This window comes from Pristis pectinata, chromosome 7, assembly GCF_009764475.1.
Source record: "Pristis pectinata isolate sPriPec2 chromosome 7, sPriPec2.1.pri, whole genome shotgun sequence".
Taxonomy (NCBI): Eukaryota; Metazoa; Chordata; class Chondrichthyes; order Rhinopristiformes; family Pristidae; genus Pristis; species Pristis pectinata.
In genome coordinates, this window is record NC_067411.1 from 66,051,582 (window position 1) to 66,077,879 (window position 26,298).

The 26,298-nt window shown below is 38.1% G+C and overlaps 1 protein-coding gene across 1 annotated transcript in view; it reads right to left on the reverse strand.

The window, feature by feature from the left end:
- Positions 1-975: 975 nt before the first annotated feature.
- LOC127572902 (dedicator of cytokinesis protein 8-like) overlaps positions 976-26,298 on the reverse strand; it is a 134,596-nt gene continuing 109,273 nt past the window's right edge. Inside the window, 12 exon segments of the mRNA XM_052020629.1 lie at positions 976-7,144; positions 9,923-10,093; positions 11,478-11,584; positions 13,016-13,159; positions 14,192-14,428; positions 15,261-15,350; positions 17,866-18,000; positions 18,539-18,670; positions 19,837-19,980; positions 20,078-20,270; positions 21,714-21,814; positions 23,717-23,875. Of these exon segments, the coding sequence (XP_051876589.1) occupies positions 7,078-7,144; positions 9,923-10,093; positions 11,478-11,584; positions 13,016-13,159; positions 14,192-14,428; positions 15,261-15,350; positions 17,866-18,000; positions 18,539-18,670; positions 19,837-19,980; positions 20,078-20,270; positions 21,714-21,814; positions 23,717-23,875 (1,680 nt within the window). The 3' untranslated portion in view covers positions 976-7,077.

The following is a 26,298-nucleotide window of genomic DNA, read 5'->3' on the forward strand; positions in this document are numbered from 1 at the left end:
ATGGGGCATTGTGGGTGAAACTGGTAACTAATTTTGCACAACGGTTAGTAAAATTGGAATTTTTGCGCACACCCATTTGAACAGATGTCCTGAAGCCGCTATTTGGTAACTGTGCTCTGACATTGGATTAGATTCCATGTGGGAGGGCGAAGGTCAAGAGAATCCCCACCATGTCCTCTAAAGAATCAATTGCTCCTACTTTGGCAGTGCTCCGTTATTTATTTCAGCAGAGAGGAATGGCTGCTTTGATCTTTGTAAAATGTCAGTACATTTTTCAAATTTTCTTTATTTTTTTAATATAAAGTCACATCTTGAGAAAGTTAAGATGTGAAACAGGTAGCATCAGAAAACTTGCTGTTAGGAAAACATTTGTGTCCTTGTATTACTCCAAATCGAGCTTGTGCTATGATTATTTGAGCAAATATTCAGTTCTCCTGGTGTATAATCCAGCAGTTTCGGTTTGGTCCATGCCGAACTTGCTAGCCCATGATGGATACATAAAAAGTTAACCGGGTAAATGTGTACATGTGAATCTTATACTTGATTGTGAAAATCCTGAAGTCTGCATGGACTGGTAACTGCTGCACTCCAATTCATATCAGAAAAAACTTCCAGGCTTCCTGCAGTTAATCTCATTGCAGTATCAAAGAACAAAATTAAAAATAACATCCTGATTATTTCTGAAGTCTTACATTTTTCATGTCTTCACCAAGAAAATTATAGATAAATGATATTAGGTTATAAACTTCAGTTACATTAGTCTTTTAAAATGAATACTGTATAGTTATTTACCATTTACCTGTCAGCATTCACCAAAGGTGTGATAACGTATCTTTTTTAAGTAGTCGCAAATTATATACCAATTTATTAAAATACAAAGCTGTGAATGTTGACTCCGAAAAGAGATTCTGACAATAAACTTTATTTTGCATCAAAAAAAGAATATTGACATATAAGATCATCATAAGTATTTGTTGATAGTGCCAAAGTAATAAACTGTGGTCTACCTCCTCTTCCAGAATCAAGGGATTCTTTCATTGTGTTTCAAATAAGCAACAACAGTGTTTCACAGATCCCTGGCATCTGCAAGCGATTGAAAAGCTGTTCTTGTGGAGGTAAACATTATTCCCTGTTGATCAGAAGTGATGCATCTTCTAAAACCAGCTGTTCCACACATTTCTGTGAGAGTACCATGGTTACTGCCACAGATTGCGCCCACCTACTTCTGGTGATCAGTCTGGCTGCTAAGCTCATCCTCATGTTGGTTATTGTGAGTTGATGCCTCTCCTGGAACAATTAACATTTCAAAGTTTGAGGGGGATTTTAAAATGTTATTAACTACCTTCACTTGGAAACAGAAGCAACTCATAACTTGGGGTGAGAATGTGAATTATAGTGGTTGTTGTAATTGGTAAACCTTTTTATATGGATAGTTTAGACAAAGGCACATGTTGAAAGTTGTTACTTGTATCAGTGTTATCAAAAAAGTCACAATAAAAGTTTTATTTCACAACCTGGTACAGCAACTTGGTGTGTTCAATATTTTTTTCACAAATACTACAGTCGTGTACATATGTAACCATATAAAAATATAAATGTTACAAAATTATTTCTTTAGATTTCATGTTAAAGTATAGAAACCAAGTGAGCAGATTGAAACAAATTGATTGAATATTTCAGTTCTTGGCTCAATGGTTACTATTTAATTATTCAAATGTTGAAATGGTGCATCAGAAATATTACCTGCCACAAAGCTATCTCAGGTAGCAATAATTAATGTAATGGATTGGCATCCTTACAGAAACACAATATACACTTTATAGCTATGAGAAGACACAAGACTCCAATGCAGTTTCATAAATTAAAGTTTGGATGTATTGTAGGGGACAATGCTGCTGATGTTTTTCTTAGGACTATTGTTACCATTGATTTAAAATTGCATTTATGAATTTAATACCAAGCATTGTAAGCATTTATTTTATCAGATGAACTGTAGAAAGTCATCATATTTTGTTTTGCATTTCCCTGTATGGTTTTTAGTTTCTAACAATGTTGTAATCTCCCTTTTTCATGAAGGCACGGGCTTCCTGTTGAGATATAGTCTACTGTTCCAATTCCACACATTCTGAATGATCAGTATTCTTATGCAGACATTCAGTACTAAGTCCTGGCAGGTTATTTGAATGACAGCAGAATAACAGTTGAAGTTGCCGCTGTTTCAACCTTTCACAGCGTACACCCCACTGAAATAAAAATATAATTAATAAAAACTTGTGTATTTGCAGGGGGAAAAAGAAGTCTACCTTCTGATGTAAGTACATTCATTGTCAGAATCATCCCTCTTAGCTTCCATGGAGAATTTATTCTATGACATTGACAGATGTACAGATTTATCCACGGGAAAGAGGACGGTTTCCTCACCATGAGATTTATGTTGCTACTGAGTTTTAAGTGAAAAGAAGTAAGTAAAAAAATGTTTCTTCTACCAGCATTTGTTTCTCCAGATGGATTAGACAAAGATCAAAACAAAGACATGAATGGTACGTGCACAGCTTGAGTTTTGGATTTTTCTTTTCATGTGTTTAGTAGGTGAAAGGGTGGGTCTGTTTTTTTTTCGCTTTCACAGGGCTTCAGGCTTTGCAGCTCAAAATAAACAACTTTTAATCCAATTTGCTCCTCTACACTAAAACAAAATATAACACATCCCGAGGTTCGTAGTAGAAATATTCATAAACAAAATGTAAATCTTTCAATTTTAATCTATATCAAGCAATTCTGTTTGTTGTCTTTAAATAACATGGTGCATTAGGTAAGTATTTTGCTTTTTTGATAGGCCTGTTCTACATTTTCAGATCCTTTACTATAATTTGGACACTACATTTCTTGTTTTCCACTGTTTAACTTTTACTCAATGTAACAGTCTTATATCAAACAGGTTTGATGTAGCTCCAAAATCATTACTAGATCGATCTGATATACAGCCACAATACATTTTGAGTTTAGTAGCTTTCATCCAGCTGCAAGTATAAGAGTACCATGCACAAAAGTGTCCTAAAATACTTAAGCAATCACAACTGGTGGTGAAGTCAGAGTTCAGTTAATCACGTTTCACCCGCCATTGAATTAAACCCGATGTTGACTCAGTCATATGTTAGTTGGAGTTATCTACTGTTTGCCTAAGTATGGTCTTTCAACCTCATGGAGTCATAAATCCACAGAGTGATTCTCATTTGGCGAAAGAATTCCAGAGTCGCCTCTACAGCTGTGTACATCCATTCACATGACATGATTTCTGAGCTCCAAATCCAGACGGACTGTTGTATTCTTCCAGCACTGCAAGGCAGTTTAAATCTCTCTATACATCCTCTGGCCTACAATATATTTTGTGAAGCAGCCAAAGCTGGAAATATACCAATATCTTAATCCCTTGACCACCCAGAAACTATATGCAAATGGAATAAACTGAATCACATAACAACTTGGAATTACATTCCCCAGATCTCCTTTTACAGGTCTCTGTCTTCACCATGACGGAAAAATATACATGCCTAGAGAAGAGCTGCTGCAGACATAATTTTGGTTTTAAGGTTAGCATTATTTTTTCTCTCTCTCCTCCCCTCCCTCCATGGGGCACCTGCCTTTGACCCATACCCTGGTGGATCTGCTCTCCCCACCTCCCCTGCATCTGCCTATCACTATCTCTGACCTGCATCTACCTATCATCACCTTGTGTCTACCCCGCCTCCCCTCTTTTGTCCACCTATCACTGTTCTATTTCTCTTCCCTATATATTGGGATTACCCTTTCCCTATCTTCAGTCCTGAAGAAGGATCCTGACCCAAAACATTGACCGTCTGTTTTTCTCCACAGATGCTGCCTAGCCTGCTGAGTTCCTCCTGCATCTTGTTGTTTTTTCACCTAGCATTATTAGATGTCATTTTGACTCCCTTGTGTGTGAAACCAAAACAGAGAATGGAGAAAAAGGACAGTAGTTCCTCAAAATCTATAAAGAGCAAAGAAATCAACCTTTGTCAATCATTGATGACCTCTAAGACCAGAAATGTTAATCTATATTTTCTGAGTTTCCAGCAAGTTGTGTTTTAATTTCAGTTTCACTGTGTTTTCTCAGCAGTGGTTTGAATCGAGATGGACATGTTCAACAGAATCAGCATTTTGTAGTATGCAATCTTTTATGATATTTTACAAATAAATGTTTGCCCACCTGGGTAAAATGTTGCCTACTGGTTTCAGCACAACGGTTACTTAGTCCTTTCCTCATTTAAGCTGGGAGAGGGTGTTTGTCAAAAGAGAATTATTATTGTATACTAAGTTGTACAGAAGGTAAGGTTTGTGCAATTCTCCTTGAAGTATAACTGTAACATTTTAGGTATGGAGTACTTGGATATCATGCATAAAGTTGTGACAGGGTAGAAGTAAGATTGATGTTTCTCCTATCTGAGTGTTAGAACCAAGGGCTACAGTCTCAAAGTAATGGGTTGTCATTCAGGACAGAGAATATAGAAGGAATTACTACACCTGGAGGGTGATGAATCTTTGGAATTCTCTAGCCATGGGGGCCGTGGAGGCTCAGTCACTGAATATATTCAAATTTGACAGATTTTTCGGTATTAATGGAATAAATGGGTATAGGATTAGTGCAGGAAAGTGGAGCTGAGGTAAAACATCAACCATGATCTCATTGAATGGAAGAGCAGGCATGAGGCCTGTTCTGGCTTCTGTTTCTCATATTCTTATGTTGAGTGGATCACAAACTGGAACTGAATTCTTACATTGTATCTCTCAGGGTTAGAAGTCTTAACGCTCTGAATGCTAAGCTCCATCGTGGATAGGAAGATGACCCAACGATCATTCCTGGTGCTTGACTTGTTCGTATTTTTATGCTTCAGCATCAGGAGTTTTGGGTTATAGTCATCGTTTGCCAATTTAAAAAAAATTAGATAATTGCATCACCTTTTCTTTGCATTATAAATTGCAAATAAATTGGTAATGACTATAATAAGGCAGATTGCACTTCTTCAGCAGCTGTTTGTAAAATAACGGTCAGCTGTGGCCTTTCTGTGGGTTGCCATGTTCATAACTTCTGCATCTAGTAGTATTGTAGTATTGGGCACGTTGGAGGTCAGATGTTAGGGTTTCTGAGCTCTCAGTCCACCAATGTACTGACCACTGAGTCAGGGTGGTCCTGGATCATTCCTGAGGGGCCAAAAGCACTTCAAAAAGATAGCACGTTTTCCCTTTAGTTCAGATATTATTGAATGAAAATGTGTAGGCCATTTCAAAATCATGAGAACTATAAAAAATGTCTTTTATTTGGTTAGCAATGTAGTCTCAATACTGGGTAAATTTAGCTTTATCACTGGAAAATTGAAAGGGGAAGATCCATGTGTTTTTCCATTGAGCAGGTTAATGGAATATGGAAATCAAAAAACCCTGCAGATGCTGAAAATCAGGAAAAAAACAGAATATGTTGGAAACACTCAGCAGATCAGGCAGCATCTGAAAAGAGAATCAGTTAACGTTTGAGTCTGGAACTCTTCATCAGAACTGGGAAAAAGAAAAAATGGTCACAAGTGGCCATTCAGCTTGGTACCATAGCATTAAGAGTGAATTAAATGGATGTCAGCAATAATATGAAAAGATGGGGGAAAAGACAGTGAAGCAGGTTGAGAACTAAATAGCTCCAGTTCTATCAGCTGTGGATTTCTTTGATTCTAGAATGTAATGCAATGATACATTTACATCAATATATCTTCATAATTTTTTAGAAAAGCTTTTTACTTTTACAAAGGGAATCTTATCTACACATACAATATAAATCAATTGGAATCCCAATACAAACAAAATGAAAGCATAATATAGAAGAACATTTGAAACACTAGCGTTAGGTGATGCCATTTTGGCGAGTACCTAGTTGCATGATTGGAATTTTCTATACATTAGATACAGTAATATACAATCAATGAGGAATTAAGACAGTCTGCAATGTTGCCTCCATTTTTAGTCAGAGTCCAGAGACATATTTTAAAATTTGCATGTACTTGATGGAAAAAAATCAAAATTGCATTGCTTTTACAAATTGTTAGTCATCTCTGAGCAGACCAGCTTTTAGAGGGTGGTGGTCCTGTGCAAATTATTTATGAGAACAGAGAAGCTATAATTTCCGAGATCGTAGGGAATGAGGATTGACTGTTTGGCAATAAACGATTTGCTGGGATGTTTAAGGTCAACATATATTTTATTGAATGCTTATGGCAGTTCATGTAAAATTCTCCATTGATTGACACTCGATTTTCCCTCCTTGGACCATAGAATGTAATAAAGCTGGTTGCACAAAAATTAAAATAGCATTGCAAACCAAAAATGGAAGTTAATGCTATTCTGGAAGTATTGTGTCTCAAATATACTTAATAAGTAGGTCCCATCAAGAAAATAACTCAACTTCAACTAGTTTAAAAATGGAGGTATACAAGTTGCAGATCACATTATTGACACCTGACCACTAAAAGAATCTGACTAATTCAAAGCAAATGCTGCACTTATAAAACAGAATTACATCAATAGAAACAATCGCAATAAAGGTTTATCTTGTTTGAAATGAAATGACAATGAAACATAATAAGCCATATACAGAACCAGCAGAGTGAATATGGAACATGAAACATTTGCTGCACATTAAGCTAGAGGATGCGACAGCAGCTTATGTAAACATTGTGACACACATATCGTCATGAGTTGGGAAACAATTAAACGGTTGGATAATAAAATCATGTATGTATTACAATTGGGAAAAGGTGCAAGTAAAAAGACATCAGCACCATATTTGCAAGCTGGATGAACTAACAGCAGTTCAAGGCATCTGGCAGCTTCATCTTTCCATGGAGTAAATGATATCAGTGTGATCGACGGGTTACTTACTTTATTAAAAGTGTTTCCTTTCGAGGAAGAAGATAACTGATCGTAGTTCTCATATTTCTCATATAGTTGTCTTGATGGTTGTGCAGAGCTCAATGAGTTGCACTTAAAAACCAGATCCTGGGATCTCATTGACAGATTCCATCAACTGTTCTGTGAGTTTGATTGTGGTGATTCATATCTCTTAAAACTTGATCTTTTAAAGGATTCCCTTACAATATAAAAAAATAAGTTACCAATACTGATTGAAGAGAGCATTAAAATAAAATAGATTGTTACATTAGATATTCTTATGCTTGAAATAATGCTCATTAGTCATTCCCTTTCTTCTCTTGAATACACTGGTTCAGCCTGATGTACATTTCTCATGCAGCTTCCACTCTCTGGCACTTTACCCAAGTGACTATTTTTCACGTTCAGATCCAGACATAAGGTGCTGACAGGCTACTTCAGGGCAAAGAGTTCCAGAGGTTCACTACCCTCAGAGAGAAGAAAGTTCTATGCACCTCAGTTTTAAATGACAGCCCTTTATCTTGTAACTATGTCGCCATGTTCGTGACTCTCCCACTAGTGAAAACACCTCAACATCCATTCTGTAAAGCCCCTTGGGATTTCATATATTTGAAAAAGGTCTCTCCTCATGTTTTTAAACTCCAAGGAATAGATCCAAAAGGATTGTGCTGACTTGTCCCACTGCCTCTGTTGTTCATTAGTGAAAATGACAGTGCCACGAGCCCTGTTGAATATCATGCTGACATGTTCTTGAAGCATTAAAACAGGGTAATTCTGGAGATGTCTCAGTGCTGGCTATGCAAAGACAGGTTATCTAAATGTTGAGGCTGATATTGACTTTGACAACCAGCATACAGCTCTTGTTGTCAGCATGGCTAGACAAAGTGCTCTATCATGGCTAGCCCCTCACCTCCTTCATGTACCCAGAACTCCCCAACTGGGGACCGAACTAGCAGTCCCTTCAACAAGTGTCGATTGATTAGAGGAAGAGTGGATTTATGAAAAGCAAATTGTGTCTAATTTTGATCTTTTTTTTGATTAAGTAACAGTGTCAATACTGGAAATCCAGTTGATGTCAATCTGTAGGAACATGCATAGAAAATTGACTAATTTTTAAGGTTGTTTTTGGACTGAGAAGTATACAGTGGAGATTCCCAGAGGTTGCTACTAATAACACCTCTAAATATTTATCCATGTGCTGTACACCCAAGTCATTATTTCTAACTTTGCAAATGATCCAAAGCCTGAAGGTGAATAGTACTAAACCTCAAGGAGGTACAGACATGCTGATCAACTGGGTAGACAGATGAAATTTAATGCTGAAAGTTGTGAAGTGTTACACTTCGGTAGGAAGAATGAGAAGTGATAATACAAACCAAAAGGCACAATTCTTATATATAAAATAAGATAAAAGACATCTGGGCATATGTTCATCAAAAGTGGCAGCATAAGTTGAAGAAGTGATTGGAAAATCAAATAGGACTGTGGGTATAGTGTACAAGAGCCAGGAAGTCATGATGAACTTCTATAAAACAATAGTTTGGCCATAAGCCATAATATTTCGAGTTCTGGCTGTCATATTTTAGGAAAGTTATCAGAGAGAATGCAGAAGAGATTTACCAAAATGATTCCAGGAAAGAGGGACTTTGTAGATAAACTGGAGAAGCTGAGGTTAATCTCCTTGGAACAGAGGAGTTTGTGAGAGGATCTGATAAAGTTATTTAAAATCATAAGGGTCTAGAAACAGTAGATAGAAAGAATGTGTTCCCATGGTGGACAGGTCAAGAACTGGGGATTTTGAATGAAGGTGACTGGCAAAAAGAACCACAAGTTAAAGAAGAAAAAGATTTTTTACATGGTGTTCGGTTAGGATCTGGGGTGCTGGAGGCAGAAGTGGAGACAGATTCTATTCCAATGTTTCAAAGGGTGCTGCAAATTATCTGAAAGGATAGAATATGTAGGGCTATAGGCAGAGGACTTGCTTAATTGCTCTCATATTCAGCTATGTGCTCACAACAGGCTGAATGGTTTCCTTGCACACCATAATCATTCTATTATTCTACAATTTGGTAAAAATTATGGGTGTTCTGGGGACTTTGGAACAAACTCCAGATTACTGCAGGACAAAAGGCCCATCCTCAGAGCCGGACCTGATGTCACACCCACACATGCACCCATTTGAATTCTGCACCCCAACAGGACTCTGGATCAACTAGTTGTACAATTTCCAAGTATGCCCCTTCAGGAGTTCTTGCACTTCTAGTGTGTGGTACAATAAATCTGATGTGCAGCAGGGTGGCAGGTCCCTCACGCAAACTGGCATCTCAGGCAAATCTGGTCCAAGTACAGACATAAAATTTGCAGTGCTTTCCCAGGAAATGGTGACTTTGGCTTTCTTAGTGCAGCTTATATCACTTGTGTAATGCAAATTACATGTCAGTATCTCATCTGTCTGTTTCAACAAGATTAATTAACCTACTGCATGCCCTGAACATGTTAATGCTCTGAGCAAAATGCCTTCAGGTTGTAGTTGTGTAAAGAGTAAGCCCTGTACCATAATACTGGCTGCTGTCCCATAATTGCTTGGCATTATGAATGAACTTCCAGGCTTACACTTCTTCCTTCTTTACCTTCTTCTTAGCTTGTCAGAATTATTATATCTATTGTAGCTTTGTAATAATTTTACCCAATTCTTCTGACTCTCTTTCATGACAGAACAACTGTTTTTCACACATTATAAAATGAGAGTAGGCTCATGGTAAATCCCAACAAATTTTGAGTTGGAAAAAGCAATCATTCTAATCCTCACTAACAGATTTTGAAAGCAAAATACAGCAAATTCCAGAAATACCTAACAATTCTGATTCTGAAAGTTCTGTGCGTAATCCAAATTGAAATTTAATGTTAACTTTCTTCTTAAATAAATTTCTCTCTTTATGAAGCTAAGTAACAGAAGGGTTAATGTTGTATTACTTACTTGGACTCCCGGTGAATTTTTATTACTGGTTTGTATAGGTCTGGGATCTTTCTCCCTATCATTGGTCTCAGGTTCTCTTTTAATTTGTGGTAATTCTTTTTCAGTTCTTGTTGATATTCTTTTTGGTCAGAAGTGATCAGATGTTTATTCTTCTCTACGGCATCCCCACAGCTGGAAGGGAAAGACATTCAGTGAAAAGCAATAAAGCATCATAGGAATAAGGAGGATTATTTAAATTACTTTTAAAATCAGTCTGTTTAACATTTTTAAGATTCTATATTTAATACACTGATATTGTATAATATCTCCCTGTATGTAAGTAAAATATTGTTTGGTAGGTGTGCGCTTTCTCTGTATTGCTCATGAAAAATTGGCTGATTGCTTTCTGCCTATTCCATTCTGTAATAGGACACAAGGTGGTGAAGACTACCCCCTGCTGTGTCTTCACCTTTCCAACAACCTGCTACCTACGTACCTCCCTACAACTGCACATACTGGTAGAGTTAGCTCAAGTGGATGGGGACCAGAGTCATTCATTATATTGACAAATTATCATCATTTGAAGTATTTATTAATTTGATTACAAAATTAACTGCTGAATACTTAGAAACACCAGATTCTGGAATCTGGAGCAACAAACAAACTGCTGGAGGAACTCAGCAGGTCCAGCACTGTTTCGGGTTGAAACCCTGCATCAGGACTAAGGAGGATGTCAGGAGTTCACCCCGCCCCTTCCTTAGGTCAAAAACCAGCTCTTTCATCTTGCTGACGTTAAGGACTAGGTTGTTGTTCTGACACGGTGACACAAGGTTCGTGATCTCTTTCCTGTACTCCATCTCGTCATTGTTGTTGATCTGGCCTAAAACAGTGGTGTCATTGGCGAACTTAAAAGATTTTCTCCTCACCTTGTTTCCTGAATTCCTTACAAGGATATGGTTAGAAAGGCACCAGTTGTTTTTATAAACCTTATCCATTATTGGCAGACCAACCCATCAATATTTTTTTTTGATTTTTTATTTACAGCGTGGTAACAGGCCCTTCTGGCCCAACGAGTCCACGCTACCTATTTTTTAAAAAATCCAAATTAACCTACCTGTACGTCTTTGGAATGTGGGAGGAAACCGGAGCACCCGGAGGAAACCCACGCAGACACGGGGAGAACGTACAAACTCCTTACAGACAGCGACAGGAATCGAACCCTGATCGCTGGCGCTGTAATAGCGTCGTGCTAACCGCTACGCTACCGTGCCGCCCAATATATTCATCAAGTCTTCCAAGTTCGTACTTCTTTCTGCCTGAGATGAGCATTTCTTGCAGGAATTACTTGACAGCAATAACGAACAGAGATCCAATCTTTCCTCAGTCACTTGGGCTAATTGTTGTGCTTCTATCATCACCCCAGTTGAACTGAATGAACTTCAGATTATAATAGTGACTCCTTTCTCATCTATATTACTCAATTAGTAGCAGGAATAATCTGTGGTGCTAGCGAAGGCTTGGCACATTCCATTTGCAGTTTCAACAAATAATTCATTTAGTGCATTATTCAACTCACCGCATAATAAATTCTTTGAAGCATAACCTCAGTTTATTGTGATGTCGGAAGAGGTTTGAATTCTCTGGAATTTCAGCCAGAAACACTTGAGCTACTTCTAGCGGACCCTTTCACAAACAGAATAAAGTGGAGTGAGATACAACCATTGGGAAATAAGGCTGGTGCTTTGATTTGTTTGTACCACAAACAATATAAGTTAGGGAAACAAAAAAATAGTCAGAGACTGGTCTTAATGCAAGCAGCTGCTTTATATTAATTAATTACTAGATCATTATAGGTCGAGTAATTTTAGTGTTATTCTGTGAAGAGGACATTGTACATGTAAACTTGATTTGATTATGTGGTTGTTGGTTCTCAGTACTAATCCTTGTTAACTGATTGGCTCTTGGAATCCTCTTTTGTTTGTTAATAATCAGTGAGAAGTTTAAATATCAATTTGTCAATCTGTTTTTGGACCAGAGTGAGCAAAATACAAACTAATTCTAGGACCTGCCTCACCCCACTAAAACTCTAAATCCAGAATTTAGGACATTGTCTTGTACTCATATACTATAAATTGTTGAGTAAGGAGCCAGAGATGCCCGCCCCAATGATGTTCTGGAAAAACCAACCAGCTTCCATAAAGGGAGGCAGGAGCTCACAATGGCCAAAGTATTCCAAAATTGTTTATTTTCTATTAGAGAAGCACAAAGGCAGTTAAATATTAATTAGTACCCTCTGTAATCGATGATGTTTTCTTCTACAGGATTGTTCAGTTCCAATATGGAAGCTATTATCAGCTGCAACTTCCACGATGCAGGGAATTTTGTTTGAAATTCATTGATTTCCGAAATTCACACGAAGTCTGACCCGTTACGAAGAAGTGGTCTAATGACTTTTCCCCTCCCTCCTCACCACACCAACACCCCCACCACTACAAAATAGGACATCTGGAATTTTAGCCACAGAGTGGGATCCCAGTGTATTCAACTTCCAACACTCTGCTCACCTATAGGCTATATTCCTGCTTCTCCCACTTGAAGCCTTAGCCCCACTGTTTACAGCCTTTTGGGCTTAACCCAAAAGAAATAAAGCAAATGCACACTATTATCAATATTCATGCTCCAAACTAATCATAGAATAATTGCAAGTGTGGAAAATGCTAGCTGGATTAATTCTTTGCAATATTGTAATAATGTTTATATAGAACATATTGTTAATTTGTTTCTAAAATGGTATTATTAAGCTATCCAACTATAAATCGATGGACTGGTATTTAAATTCATTTTCACTGCACTCTGAGCACTGTTCCTTTCAGCTCTCTTTGTTGGGTCTGTTTTCAATGGAGTTTTCTTTTTTTGATAAGTCCTTGACATTTTAGTTAGAGACACTGAAGAACGGTTTCCATGCATTACACTGCAATCCAAAAGTGAACCTTTCATAAGGTGAACGCAGGAACAGCCACTATATCATCATAACTTTGGTCTCTAGGTACAGAGGCACCCAGGCTAAAATATACATATTAACGGAAAGATGACACAGAATTGCTGGTGCGATACCTGGTTTACGGTGGTTCCCACGGAGCCTTGCAGTACCATCTGAAGCATCTTGGCATCTGGAGGCTCCTGGTGAGTTGCTATTGCCAATTCAAGAGTTTTCTTCTGCATGTCTTCAATAGCTACTTCAATAGGCGTCAGGATAAACTGCAAAACAAAACATCAAAATTACTCCTTTCCCACCTGTTATAATTGAAGACAGATTTGAACTCTATTCTCACTAGAAATACTTTTGTTCTGTATTTATGACATTGGATGGCATCACATATCAGCAATTAAAATCCTAAAGATACTGAAACTTGCTATTCATTGTTCCTGTTGTTTGTGCACCATGAAAAGCTTTCAGCTTTACCCAGTGAAACTATACCTGGTAATGTCACACCCCGTCTTAATTGTAAAGCAGCCCTTGGGACCAAGTGTTCTAGGTTTTGTGCACATTTCAATAAGAGTCAAAATTCAGTGCATGACCCACAACTCTAAACTAAACTAGGAAGAGGTATGACCTAATGGCCACCCGCATTAAAATAGAGATCGTAAATTGGGAGCTGGGAAAGAAAGGAATTTGACAGAACGAAATGTAATTGAACTCTCTTCCACTTGTGAAATCTCCCTTGGCTGCTTATCAGGTTTTATCTTCTGCTTTTCCAATGCAGTCATCCTTCCAGATTACAAAAGCCTTGGAGCACCAGCCATTCAAATTCAACCAGTAAAAGACACTGCATTGCTCATACACAATTTACAGTCAGTAGTTGCATTTCATGGACAGTGGTTGCTACTCTGATTCCTGATTTTCCATCCATACCACAACATTTCCCAAATTACCATTATGAAACCTAATTTGTACAACAGTCAAAAATATCACAATTAGCTTCTGTAAATGAAAGGAAAAACATTTCAGGACAAAGATTTTAGCCTCAACCATCCTCCTGGGCTTGTTTTTAATCTTTCATTTTTTTCCATCTTTCATTAGACTATGTCTGATGAGCAGCCCCATTAAGTATATTTGTACTGCTACACGTTTTCATGTTCATACAATTTTGTGTAATATATATCATGAAGAACTGATCCACGAATCAGACAGATTGCTCAAGAATGGGGTAGTTGCATACTTTCCAGTAACTATAATATTACACTCCAATGCATTTTTCAATTTGTTCTCACATCTATTAATTTTTTTACCTCTTCTTTCTGAATGACATTAATTCTAGTTTTTACATAAGGGAATGCATGTAGAGTTGTCAGGATGGTCTTTCTCTTGTACTGCTCACTGAGGTCTCCTCGGGGTCGTCCATCCTTGGTAAATGGAGTGGTGTACATGAAGCGCCGAAGGTTGAAATTCTTTTCAAAATAGGTGATTCTGTCTTTCATTTCATAATCATCAAAGAATGGCTCAACAAAGGTTATTTGTATGTAGGCCTGGAAATACAAATGTACAAAAATGTAAGGGATTTTATTATTTGCTGTTAAATTTCCTTTAGTGAAGGTCTTCTCTCTCTCTCTCTCTCCCTTTCCCTCTCCCTCTCTCTCCCTCCCTCCCTCTCCCTCTCCCTCTCTCCTTGCTGAGGTGTGAAAACCTGTGTCCAAAACAGCAGGATTGGGATTGGATCCCAGGCAAGTGCCAAGAATGCTCCCAAACAAGAATGTCCCAATGGACGCTACCCAAAACATTTTTACTCTGCTTTATAAAGAAAATATAGTCTGCCCTTCAGAGACTATTTGTTAAAGTTCTGCTAAGTTGGTCTCTCATTTGCAAGATGTTATAATACTTTTTTCGTTGGTCATTCATGGGAAGTGCTGGCTGGTCCATCCCTAATTACCTCAAAACAATAGCTTGTTTGACCATCTTAGAGGGTGGTTCTGAGCCAACCACATTGGTGAGTCTAGAGTCAATTATACAGCAGGCACAGTAGATATAATGGCTTAGTGATCCAGATGGGTTTTATGTCCAATAGTTTCAAGGTTCCTATTACTGATGTTACTATTTTATTCCAAGTTTGGTTAATTCTTGAATTTGAATTCTCCAACTGCTCTTTTGGTCTCCAGATCATTAGTCCAGGCATCTAGATACCAGTCCAGAAATTTAACCACTATTCAATTATGTCTATTAATGCCATGCCTATTAATGTTACTGTTATGCAGGATGCAACATTCAGAAAGGAATATAGGACAAAATGACTTTTTTGAAGATTCCAAAATAAAAATGCAAACGTTCATGAGGAATAGATCCTCACTGTAATTTTCAACTGACCTTGTTAGGATCCAGCTTTGCCTTTTCCACAGGACTGGAGTCTTTAATTACTTCCACCTTACCTTCACCAAAACATTGGCCGTAAAATGCCTGTTTGGAAAATAACATAGGATTCCTAGTTTCAGATGAGCTTGTGAAGCAGATAGACTTTTCAAAATGGACACAGTTTGGTTAGTTGCTAAGCAGATTTTAATTGCTGATCACATTTTTGAAGTATATCAAAACCTTAGGTTAAGATGCACTTCCATTGCTTTTCAGTATCATCTGCAGGGACTGCACTTTGGCTGGGAGACTTTACTCCAGGGCAATACTTTTGGAAGTCAAGGCTGGAAAAATGGTGAAATGCAATTTTCCGAAAGAAACATAATGTGATAGAAATTATAACAGAGACAGGATAGCTCAAAATTATCTGACTTTGTGTTTAACATTTTATGATTTTACTTTTAAAACAGTCCAATGAGAATAGACAATGACAATTGCAAAGGAAGAGAGAAGGCAGGACCAAGCAGTTAGAACCCATGCATTAATGTCAATTCATGGTACCAACAGGAACACTCCCATGCAAAATATTACAGACCAACACCCATGCAGCATTGGCACACCCCAGAAAAAAAATCACCAAACTTACTCAGCTACCACAATTCTATCCTTTGTATCAGTGGATGGGGTAAACTTTTGAGAAGAATAGCACCTAGCTATCTCTCAGAAAAGGAAAAGAAAGAGGTCAGGGTGATATGACAGATTAATTTTTAAACAGACAATCCCAAACGTACCTCAAAGGCAGGTTCTTCTATGCTGAGAAACACTATTTCATTTCTCTGGAGTACAGCCATGGCGCAGGTGCAAATGCATTAAAATATGTGCAGAAATTATTTCATGCATGATTTAAACAGAAGAAGTGTGCAAGGCATTCAATTTTTTTAAGAAAAATTGTTTACAAAGGGATAAGAGAACGGGCAAAAGTTTGGCAGATGGAGTATAATGTAGGGATGTGTGAGATTATCCATTCTAGTACCAATATAGTTGGCACATATGTAATTGCATCTCTATTGTAAAGGAGATTTGAGTACAACAGTAAGGAAATCTTGCTTTGACCATTAAGTCAACAACAAAACAAAACTTTGAAAGTTGCACATGATTAAATTTTGACCTGACAAACCAGCTTGCATATGGAGAAAATAGTCTATATGGCAACATAAGGCATTGAGGGCTACAGGCTAAGTGCTGGTAAATGGGATTAGTACAGATGGGTTCTTGATGATTGGCATGGACACAGTGGGCTGAAGGGCTTGCTTTTGCATTGTATGACTCTATTGTTCCATGAACTTGTAGCCAAGCTGCTCCGGAGAGCAGGAGCTGGGAATCATGGGAAAATTAGCCAAGCTGACCTTGGACTAGTGTGGGATCCAAATCCACAAAACTAGCTGGGCCCGGCATTAATGTGACTGAATATTTAACATAGGCATTGGTCCAGGGAAAGAGAAACAGAAGAAAATTGTGTGTGTGTGTGTGTGTGTGTGTGTGTGTGTGTGTGTGTGTGTGTGTGTGTGTGTGTGTGTGTGTGTGTGTGTGTGTGTGTGTGTGTGTGTGTGTGTGTGTGTGTGTGTGTGTGTGTGCACGAATAAAGCTGTTTGCACTGGGATCCAACTTATGCCATTTGGTTTGCCTCGGAAGTATAACACACTTAAGAGATATTGGTCAAAGTGCCTAGAAAATGTAGGAGCAACAAACTGTATGATATTGTTGGGAAAACATCTGAAGTAGTATACGCAGTTTTTGTCTTAGTAAAGGAGAGATATACCTTTACCAAAGATTATTCGGAGAAGGTTCATGAGCTTGATGGCTGGGAGGTAGGCATTGCTATATGAGGAAAGACTCAGGTTATTCTCATGGGAGTTGAGAAGAATGAGAGGTGATGTTGTTAAAATGTACTAGATTCTGGTGGTGCTTGACGGGGGCGGGGGTGGAATCTAGAATTAGGAGGTATAATTTAAGTATCAAGGGTTTAAGATGGATTTCAGGAGAAATTTCTCCTCTAAAGGCTGTGATTCTTTGGAATTCTCCATCCCAGAGAGATGTGGAAACCAAGTCTTTAAATGCATGCAAGGCTAAGACACACAGGTTTTTGGATTATAGGAGAGTCAAATGTTATGATGAATATGCAGAACGGCGTTGAGGCCAAGATCAGGCCAAGGTGTTAATGAATGGCAGGGAAGGCTCAAGGGCTATATGACCTACTCCTACTCCTGCTACTGCTTCTCATGTTCTTAATATCCCACAAACAGTAAAATAATTATGATCAGAAAACCTATTTTAAGATGAGGATAAACAAAAGCCATGATACTGCGGAGGAGAACTCCCCTGTCCTTTCCTGAAACATGCTAAGAACCTCAATTCAATGCTTCACCTAGAAGACAGCACCTCTGATTGTGAAGCACTCAACTGTATCAATTTATGTGCTCACTGTTGCTGTAATTGCTGAATTTTATGTTACTAATGAAAACAGCTCTGAGGTGTGAGGTGTTTTCCAGATGCCAGCTTTAATGGCAGTTAAAACAGATGACCAGTGCTGGCAGCTGAATAGATCAATGATGGATTTGTTTACCTCCAGTCGATGAGAAATTTCTGGCAGCTTTGTGATGGCAGGTTCCTTGTAAATAAATTCTTGTTCATCCAAATCCCCAAACTTAGCTCCGTAAAATGCAACACGGAAATACGTACCAAACATTCGTTTAGAACCCTTGTAAGATAAAAACATGTTTAATGTAGATAACCCAAGTGAGCTGTTAAAACATTGCTGCACCAGGCATGAGATGTTTAGTACAGGAACCTTTTACAGTCCTATTTATGATGATGGGCATATTATAATGATGGGCATACTAACATAAGGCCACTTTGTAACATTATCGTTAATAAGAATATTTTGATTATGCAATACATCAGAAAGTGTTGCCATGGTAAGAAAGGAGAAAAGATTTGGATTAATCAAATTCATGAAAAGTACAATGTGTTCATTCTTATGTATGGTGTTCGTGTAAAGGAGATTTTGTGTTAGATGGCAGTACAAAATTTAATTGACTGATTTTTCTATCTATTGCTAGAAATGTTATTTTGTGTGTGTGTGTGTATACGCCAAGAGAGGGACCTTGAGGAGCTTATGCCGCTAACAACTCTGATTTTATATACTCAGTACTACTCTCTCTACTCATCGAATAGACAATGTTGAAGTAAATGTTACAAATGTAGGAAATTATGTTGACAGCAGTATGATAACTTACCTTTGTTGTGATGCTTTCAAATGCTTTTTTCAGCTTCTCATGTATATAAGCCAGTTTGCTTACATCTCTATGGGCTTCTTGGATTGGTATGACAACTTTGTAAACTTCGTTCACAGTTTCAAACATGTGAGCCTGAAGAAAGCAAGATTATATTATCAAAATAGTGATGTAACATAATGATTAATTGTTTTAATTAATTAATGCTTTATTATTAGATATTTCCTTCTTACATTTTGTAAATTATTAAAATGTTTTAGTTCCATCGACCAATTGTTCATTTGACCAAATTCCTTTCAATTGCACCTTTCTTAAAGTTTCGTCTTCTGTGCAGGAACAACACAAGTCTCACTCTGTCAATCCCACTCAGTTATGGATACATACATTTTGGTATAAAATGAATTGAGAAAAAATATAGTTGAAACTAAATTGTAAAATTAACAATTCTTATGTTAAAAAATGCTGGAAAGAGGAGAGGTGATTTGATCTTGATGCTCCTCCTGTCGCACAAATATTGCTTCTGGAAAGAACACTCTCCACCTCCTTGATAGGCAATGTTAAATTTAAAATGAAAGTAAACTTTTAAATTTGTAGTCATATTTTATTATTTGAAATAGCAACCTGCTTCCCAGAATACATTAGTCATTTGTTGCTCTCCGACTTCTGTTAAAACTTCAATTGAGTGGGTTTGAGATGAATTTGGGTTGGCCACGAGAATTTTAAAATTTTAGCATCCAACCTGATCCAAACACATGTAGTCTTTGGAAATTAAAATTCCCTACTTTGTAGGACTTCACTGGACTAATCAATGTCCTTTTGAAAATAATCTCTTAATTTCCAACACAAAAGCACCTAAGTTGCTGGTGGCCACATTGTTTGAAATCCTTGGCAAGATGAAGTTGAGGTTTTTTTGATTCATATTTGGATTGTGGCATCAGTTGCAAGATCACCGTGTAATGCTCTTGCTAATTGAGAATGTGGTGATGATCTGTATCCGTGAAGCACTACAGTGGAGGATCACAAGTACTTCCTTGTGGTGAAGACACACATGAACAGTGGTGACAGGTAGGGGGTCCAGGATTTTGCCTCGGGATGAGGAGGTCCAATCTTTGCCAAGTGCAACCTGCTTAAGCCAAGGACAGAAGCTGCTGTGTGCCATTCCTTTAGATTTCCTTTAGATCTCCTTATGATGTGCTGAGGTGGTGCTGCTGACAGAGGTCACATTACCTGCCTACTCATGCTACATGGTGAAGGAGAACCTGAAGAATAGAAAGGTAAGTGAGTGCCAGAAATACACCTACTGTGTTGAAGAGTTCAGCAGCTTGTTCAAGTAAACCCACAAGACCATTTTCACTGAAGTATCTTCCACTGCAGATCCCATCCTCATTAGGGGACAAAATGTCATCGGAGACAGCAGATTCTTCTAGCACATTGGACGATATATTCTGGAAACCATGACAGACAAATGAAATAGGTTTATTGATGCTTATTATGTACAGTGATGTCAAAGTGGCCAAAAGGATGTTAAGAGTATATACATACCTGAAAACTAACGCAGCCTACTGGAAGGTACTTGTGATCCTCCAACATGCTGAGGTACTCTGCTACGAGTGCTGCCGCATGGACCAAGCACATGGCAGCCTCCGTGTAGCACTGGCGCTTTGTGTGCTTTTCAGCCATGTTTTGAAGCCAGGTCAGCCGTAGGTCGGGTGAAGTTTGATATCCCTTAGCTAGTCTGAAATATTTTATAAAGCAAGGAATGTACCAAAATTAAACAGTAATATTAATATCTAATATTTGTTCTTCACTGACTGAACCAAGACTGGCAAACTTGCTCTTTTTGAGATATCGGACAGACAGGCTCAGAGAAATCTTCAATATGCACTTTAAAGGGGAGCCAAGTGTATTGGTAAAAGGGATCTCAATGATGATTTCATTAGGACTCACCAGCACCCCCTCTCTAACCCATCTCTTGTCTTTTCAAATGTTGAACATACCTGATTTATCCCTTTACCAATAAGTCAATGATTTTGTTTCAGTCTAGGCTGGTTGGAATTTGTTACAATTTAAATGCAATTATAAATAAAAACTTCCCTTTTGATGCCTTGTTAAATCAATCAGAAACCCTTTCTCATTATTCTTCATGGCATTTGGAAATCACCAGAAATCTGAAGGCTTATTTGGAGAAGCCCATTTAGTTCCTTCACTACTAAACAATTTTTCAACAGACAATGTTAATAGATGCCATGGTGGTTTATGGCTTTTCCAAGAATATTAACTTCAATTTTGTGCTGAAAAGCACAGTGATGGTATTTGCCACTGACCTTGCAGAAACATTGCCCAGAAAGATCTCAGTAGTGTGAATTTTACCTTTCCTGCTTTGGTTGCTATTAGGTGTCAGTTCAATGGGATCTCCAGCATTCAAAATCAATGATGTCATCAAGCAAGCTGAGTAGCCAATCACAGTAAAGAATTCTCACAGACAGCAAAGCAGGATATTCAGTGCTTCCAGTTGTAAATTCTGAAGTGTAAAAGGCGATTTTGCAACCTTGAGTTAGTGCAGCTGGTGCAAGACTGGCTAAGAGCCTGACCAGCTGCAGGTTTCAGGGTCAACTCATTTGAATGGTTAACACAAACTCTCAGCACAGCTTTGGCCTTGTGCTAAAAGGTTAAAAAGCTGGAGGATAAGGAAAATCTGTCTACAAGCTCAAACATAATTGGCATTTACCTAATTTGTAGGTAAATGGTGGAGTCTGTTTAAATACTATTTTTGCCTTTATGATAATAAAGAGCCAAGATCCCGTTCAATGGCTGCTGGAGTGGATATAAGGAGAGCTAAGATGTGTGGTTGCTGCAGCAACTTCCTTAGAGGACAGTGGTGTACCATGCCTGTCAGAAGCAGTGGGCATGTTCAATTGTCTGTGCAAGAGCAAATACTTACAGGACAGATAGCACATGTCAGGAGAGAAACACAGTTCATATTTTGAGTCATTGACCTTTCAATGGAGCTCAGAACTGTTCTGATGAAAGGTTATCATTCTAAAACATTAACTCTGTTTCTCGCTCCACAGCTCTATTTCAGGTCTGTCACATCTGTAGTGTTTTGATTTTCATTACCAGTGGAGGGATATTTGGGAAAAAAAACATTCTGATTTCATTTTTGGATGCATTTAAATACCTGTACATCAGGTCCATAAGCATCTCAGGATCCTTTTGGAACTCTCTCATTTTTACTGTGTCAGACAAGATGCTGTTGAGGTTACTCAACAGTTCCTCCACCTGAAAAGCAATAAAATAGTCATACAATCCTTTAACTATCTTATGTATACTGACATCAAAGAATCATCAACATAATATGACAATGTTTGCATGGGCTTTCCTAATTATATTCAGTAGATATAGAATATCATTAAAAAAAAATTCTCTCACCAATTTTCTCCTTGCCTCTTTGCCACAGGCACATCTTACCTCTGCTCACATGTAAACTTCTATACTGAGTGATAGCAGACTATATGAAACACCAACTCAGTTCAGAGCTCAGCTGAAACCCATACCCATATATAGCAATCCTGATAATCAAGAGTCAGAATCCTGGCTGGTTTACCCTCTACCCTGGGACATTGATGTCAATCTTGGCTGTGAGCAATCAGACTGGGTCACCACTTGGCCCATATGATGCAGGCACGTGCCAGATAAATTTAATGAATATTGATTTTATTTGAAATTATTGACTGCAAAGGCAGATCCGAGCCCCTGCCCTGCCACCAGTGAAACCAGGTTGGAGCTCTCAATGTACACTGTGGCACTGCAATAGTTTGATTACATTCATGCTGTGTTGTTTAGCATAAGTACAAAAGATTGGAAAACGTCTCAGTAGGGCTGACACTTCTTGAATGTGCCTTGCAACCAGGAGAGCAACTCCTGTCAAAACCATGGGCTAGTGGGAACACATGAATTGAAGTGGATGCGATGCCTGCAAGGCTTAAATAGCTGGAAAGTTCAGTAAACACAACAGTTGCTGGAGGATGGCTGAGATTTATCTCCAGAAAGAGTGAAATGATGCTCCTGCGACCTGCTTTGTTAGAAGACCAAATGTAACATTACCTGCATCTACCTATCACCACCTTGTGCCCATCCCGCCTCCCCTCTTTTGTCCACCTATCACCGCTCTGCTTTTCCCTCCTATATATTGGGCTTCCCCTTTTCCTATCTTCAGTCCTGAAGAAGGGTCCTGACCTGAAACGTTGACTGCCTGCTTCTCTCCACGGATGCTGCCTGGCCTGCTGAGTTCCTCCAGCATCATAGTGTTTTTCATCTAGATTCTAGCATCTGAAGTCCTTTGTTTCTCAAATGTAACATACATTTGCTTCAACTTCGTTGGTCTAACCCTCCAATAGTGGACTCCATAAACTTATATGGGTAGCTTGGTAAACCTGTATAAAGCTACTGTTTGTATTCTGGGCTAACATTGGGAAACTTTTTCCCAGATCTCATCCTTTCCTATATCCCTGTCCTCCTTGTGACTGGTAGAGGTTCCATGCCTTAGAACGCTCACAGCACATAATCTAGTATCAGAAGGGATCCAGATTTGCAGCCTGAATATTACTTCCCAACTGATAATGGTGCACTGCATGATGATTCTATTGTTTTGCACTTGTCGCTGTATTTATTGTTGTATTTATTACTACCATGTATACTATTTACTCTGAATTTCACACGAGCAAGAAATTTCATTTCATCTTGGTGTATATGATAATAAACTAATCTGAAATCTGAAAGACATTCATAGATTAAATGTTCTTTATTTTGGGATGAGAAGGATGCCAAACCTGCCAGCTCTCAATTTGTGGGAAAAGCACTGCTGGATGCAATTACAAAGAAAATTTGCTGGATTTGTTAAGACCAAAAGAAATTTGCACATCAGGTATCAACAAACCTGCAAAGCTACTGAACGCAGTATAAAAGTAGTTGAGAGAATTCTCGGAGATCATTTTACATATAAACAAGACTCCATCAAACCTTTGGATATATATCTCTGTATAGACAAGGGGTAACATTTATGAAGGTTATTGGTACTTGAAACCTGCTGGAGGCACATTGAACTACATTACAAAAATGTACAAAGTCTAATTATTTCAATATTTCAGGTTGGCACTTATACTTATTGCAAGGACACCTTACCTGAAATGGAAATATCGTTGGCTGCATTTCCTCATCTTCCTCTGCATAAGCCAAAACAGTTCGCAAAGATCGCCTCAAGTATTCTTCATTAAAATCCGATGATTTACCAACCAGAGACGCTAAAGACATGGTGGCCTGCATTTTAACCCTGGCAAAATTCTGTAAGCATAAAATACCAAGTTTGTGTATTAGCAACACTACCACACACTTATTTTCAATTATTTTGGTAAAAGACTGTGAAAATTACATTATGTACAAGTGATGTAATTCAAGATTCCTAACAAATTATTATTATGTTATGTGTATTGAGCTAGTAAGCTCTTGTATTTATTTTGATATTACAAGGAAACCGTGCAATTGGATCAACTGATAAATTAGTGCATTTATAGTTTAAATATAGCACCTTTTGAAGATGTTGACCATTTGGTAACCAGGAGGTATCACACCTGTATGACATACTCCTCTGTGAAGTTAAACAGTGAAGCCAACTCTCCTATGACATACCCAGGAAGGACAGCTGTGAGTCAGTAAATGCACATTGCCTTAGGTAACACTTTACTTAGGATGGGAATTCCTTGAATGTTTCCAGTGAAGCTGATGGATCATTTTATGAGAGAACAATACATTTTAATAATGATTAAATATGAATTGGATTGATTAGTTAACATGAACAACTAGGTACTGGAGTGGAGTTTTTAAAATATATTTTAACACATTGGTCATTCTTCTGTTTAGTAAAATGTGAATTAGGTTGATTAGTGATTGTAAAAAGCTTGTGTATTTTGCCTAAACACAATTATTTTCACTGCAATATGAATTACATGCAAATCATTTAATGGTTTAGAATTCAGGAAATATTCTGCAATGTGGACTAAAGTATTCCAATGCTAAACCTAGATCCCTTATTATTAACTCAAATTACAAATCCAGAATCTTTCCCAAACTGCACTGTATAAATACATTTAAATGTAGCTCTAAGAACTGATAGTGCCATGTGTCTGATACAGTGTGATACCAGATGCTGCAGTGAGTTTATCCTCAGTAATGGAAGTTCTGTTGATAGCTCTATCCACAGTAAGTAGCAACACCGAAGAGTCTATAGATCCCACATTTGTGTTGAGTTTGGGATGTTGCTTACTGAGGAAGCATCAGAAAGTGAATCAATATTAAATGAATACAGACAGGATTCTCCAGGTACAGCAATGGAAATGAGGGACTGTGAGTTCATGAAGTATACGTAAACTCAGCCATTTGCACTGTATGTGAAATATGTGGACATCATCAAGATCCCGGGGAGGACAAATGCAGCTATTTGTGAGAAGAGGAAACCAATATTGTAAGGCTGGAGACATGAGATGTTGATAAGTCCATTAGCACTGTGAGGTACAGTTGAGGCCTCTGATGAGGACATAATGACAACCTTAATGACTCATTTTAAACTGGCAATGTTGTAGACTTTTGAGAGCCACTAATTTGGCAAGTGCTTCCAGAGACCAGAGGAAACTGTTATTGAATGTGATCAGGCTAAAGAGATTAGCAGAGAATTGTAATATCTGGCTTCTGTTAGATCAGGATTGTGAGATTGTTTCGTGTGTGGACTGGCAAATGAGAAAATTCTGGCGATACTACTTTATATATAATGTACTTATGTGTAGAATAGCTAGCAGTGCAGAAATAGCATTTAAAATGCCAGCCAGTATGCTCAGGGCATGATTCAGAGGTTCAGGCAGGGAACAAGCTCACAGAATTATAATGTTACCGGGATCGCATCTTCACAATTGAGTCATGTTGAGAATACAAGTAGGTTCAGAGAGAAGCCTGTCAGTCACATGAGGGCAAAAAGTGGAAGGGCTGCATGTTATGTGGTGCGAAAAGCAGGAGGCCTCGCCTTGGATATAATGGAAACCACTCAGCCTCAGAATGCCTGTTAAAGATGTCCGGTGCTATAACTGTCACAGGGTAGGGCATGTACATAAGGGTGCAAGACCCCGAAGAAAGACACTGCTGATAAAGACAGTACATCCCATTTTCCTTGGACCCATTATAGACCAAGAATTATAAACCTAGATTGCTTCCCTGGCCTGTGCTGGATATGTGTAAGCGTAGATTTAAGAACTGTGTGTAGCATGTTGTACGACTTTTATACACGTACCACCAAATTGCGATTAATTGAGAGTTTGCTGCTTTCATTAAAAGATATTCTGTTGATACTTCTACCTATTGCGTGCCTTTGTAAGCAGCAACACCAAACAGTCTCTTGATCCTACATGACCCAGGACCAAAAGAAACATTGGGAGCAAATTTTAGTTCCCGACATCACAATTTATATCTACTATGCATAGGAGAAGTATCTAATGGAGAAGAAGATGAGCCATAATATTACATTTACCTGTTGCCAATAGCCTTTCAATGCCGCCAACTCTGTAAGATAATATAGCAGTTTTTTTAACCTGGGGAGGCCAATTTTCCTACCATCTCTTAAAGGCAATGGCAATAGTTTGTGATAGTGCCTACACAGAATAGCAGTGGTATTCCACACCAGGATATGATTTCTTTTTACTTACAATCAATCTACAGTTGAT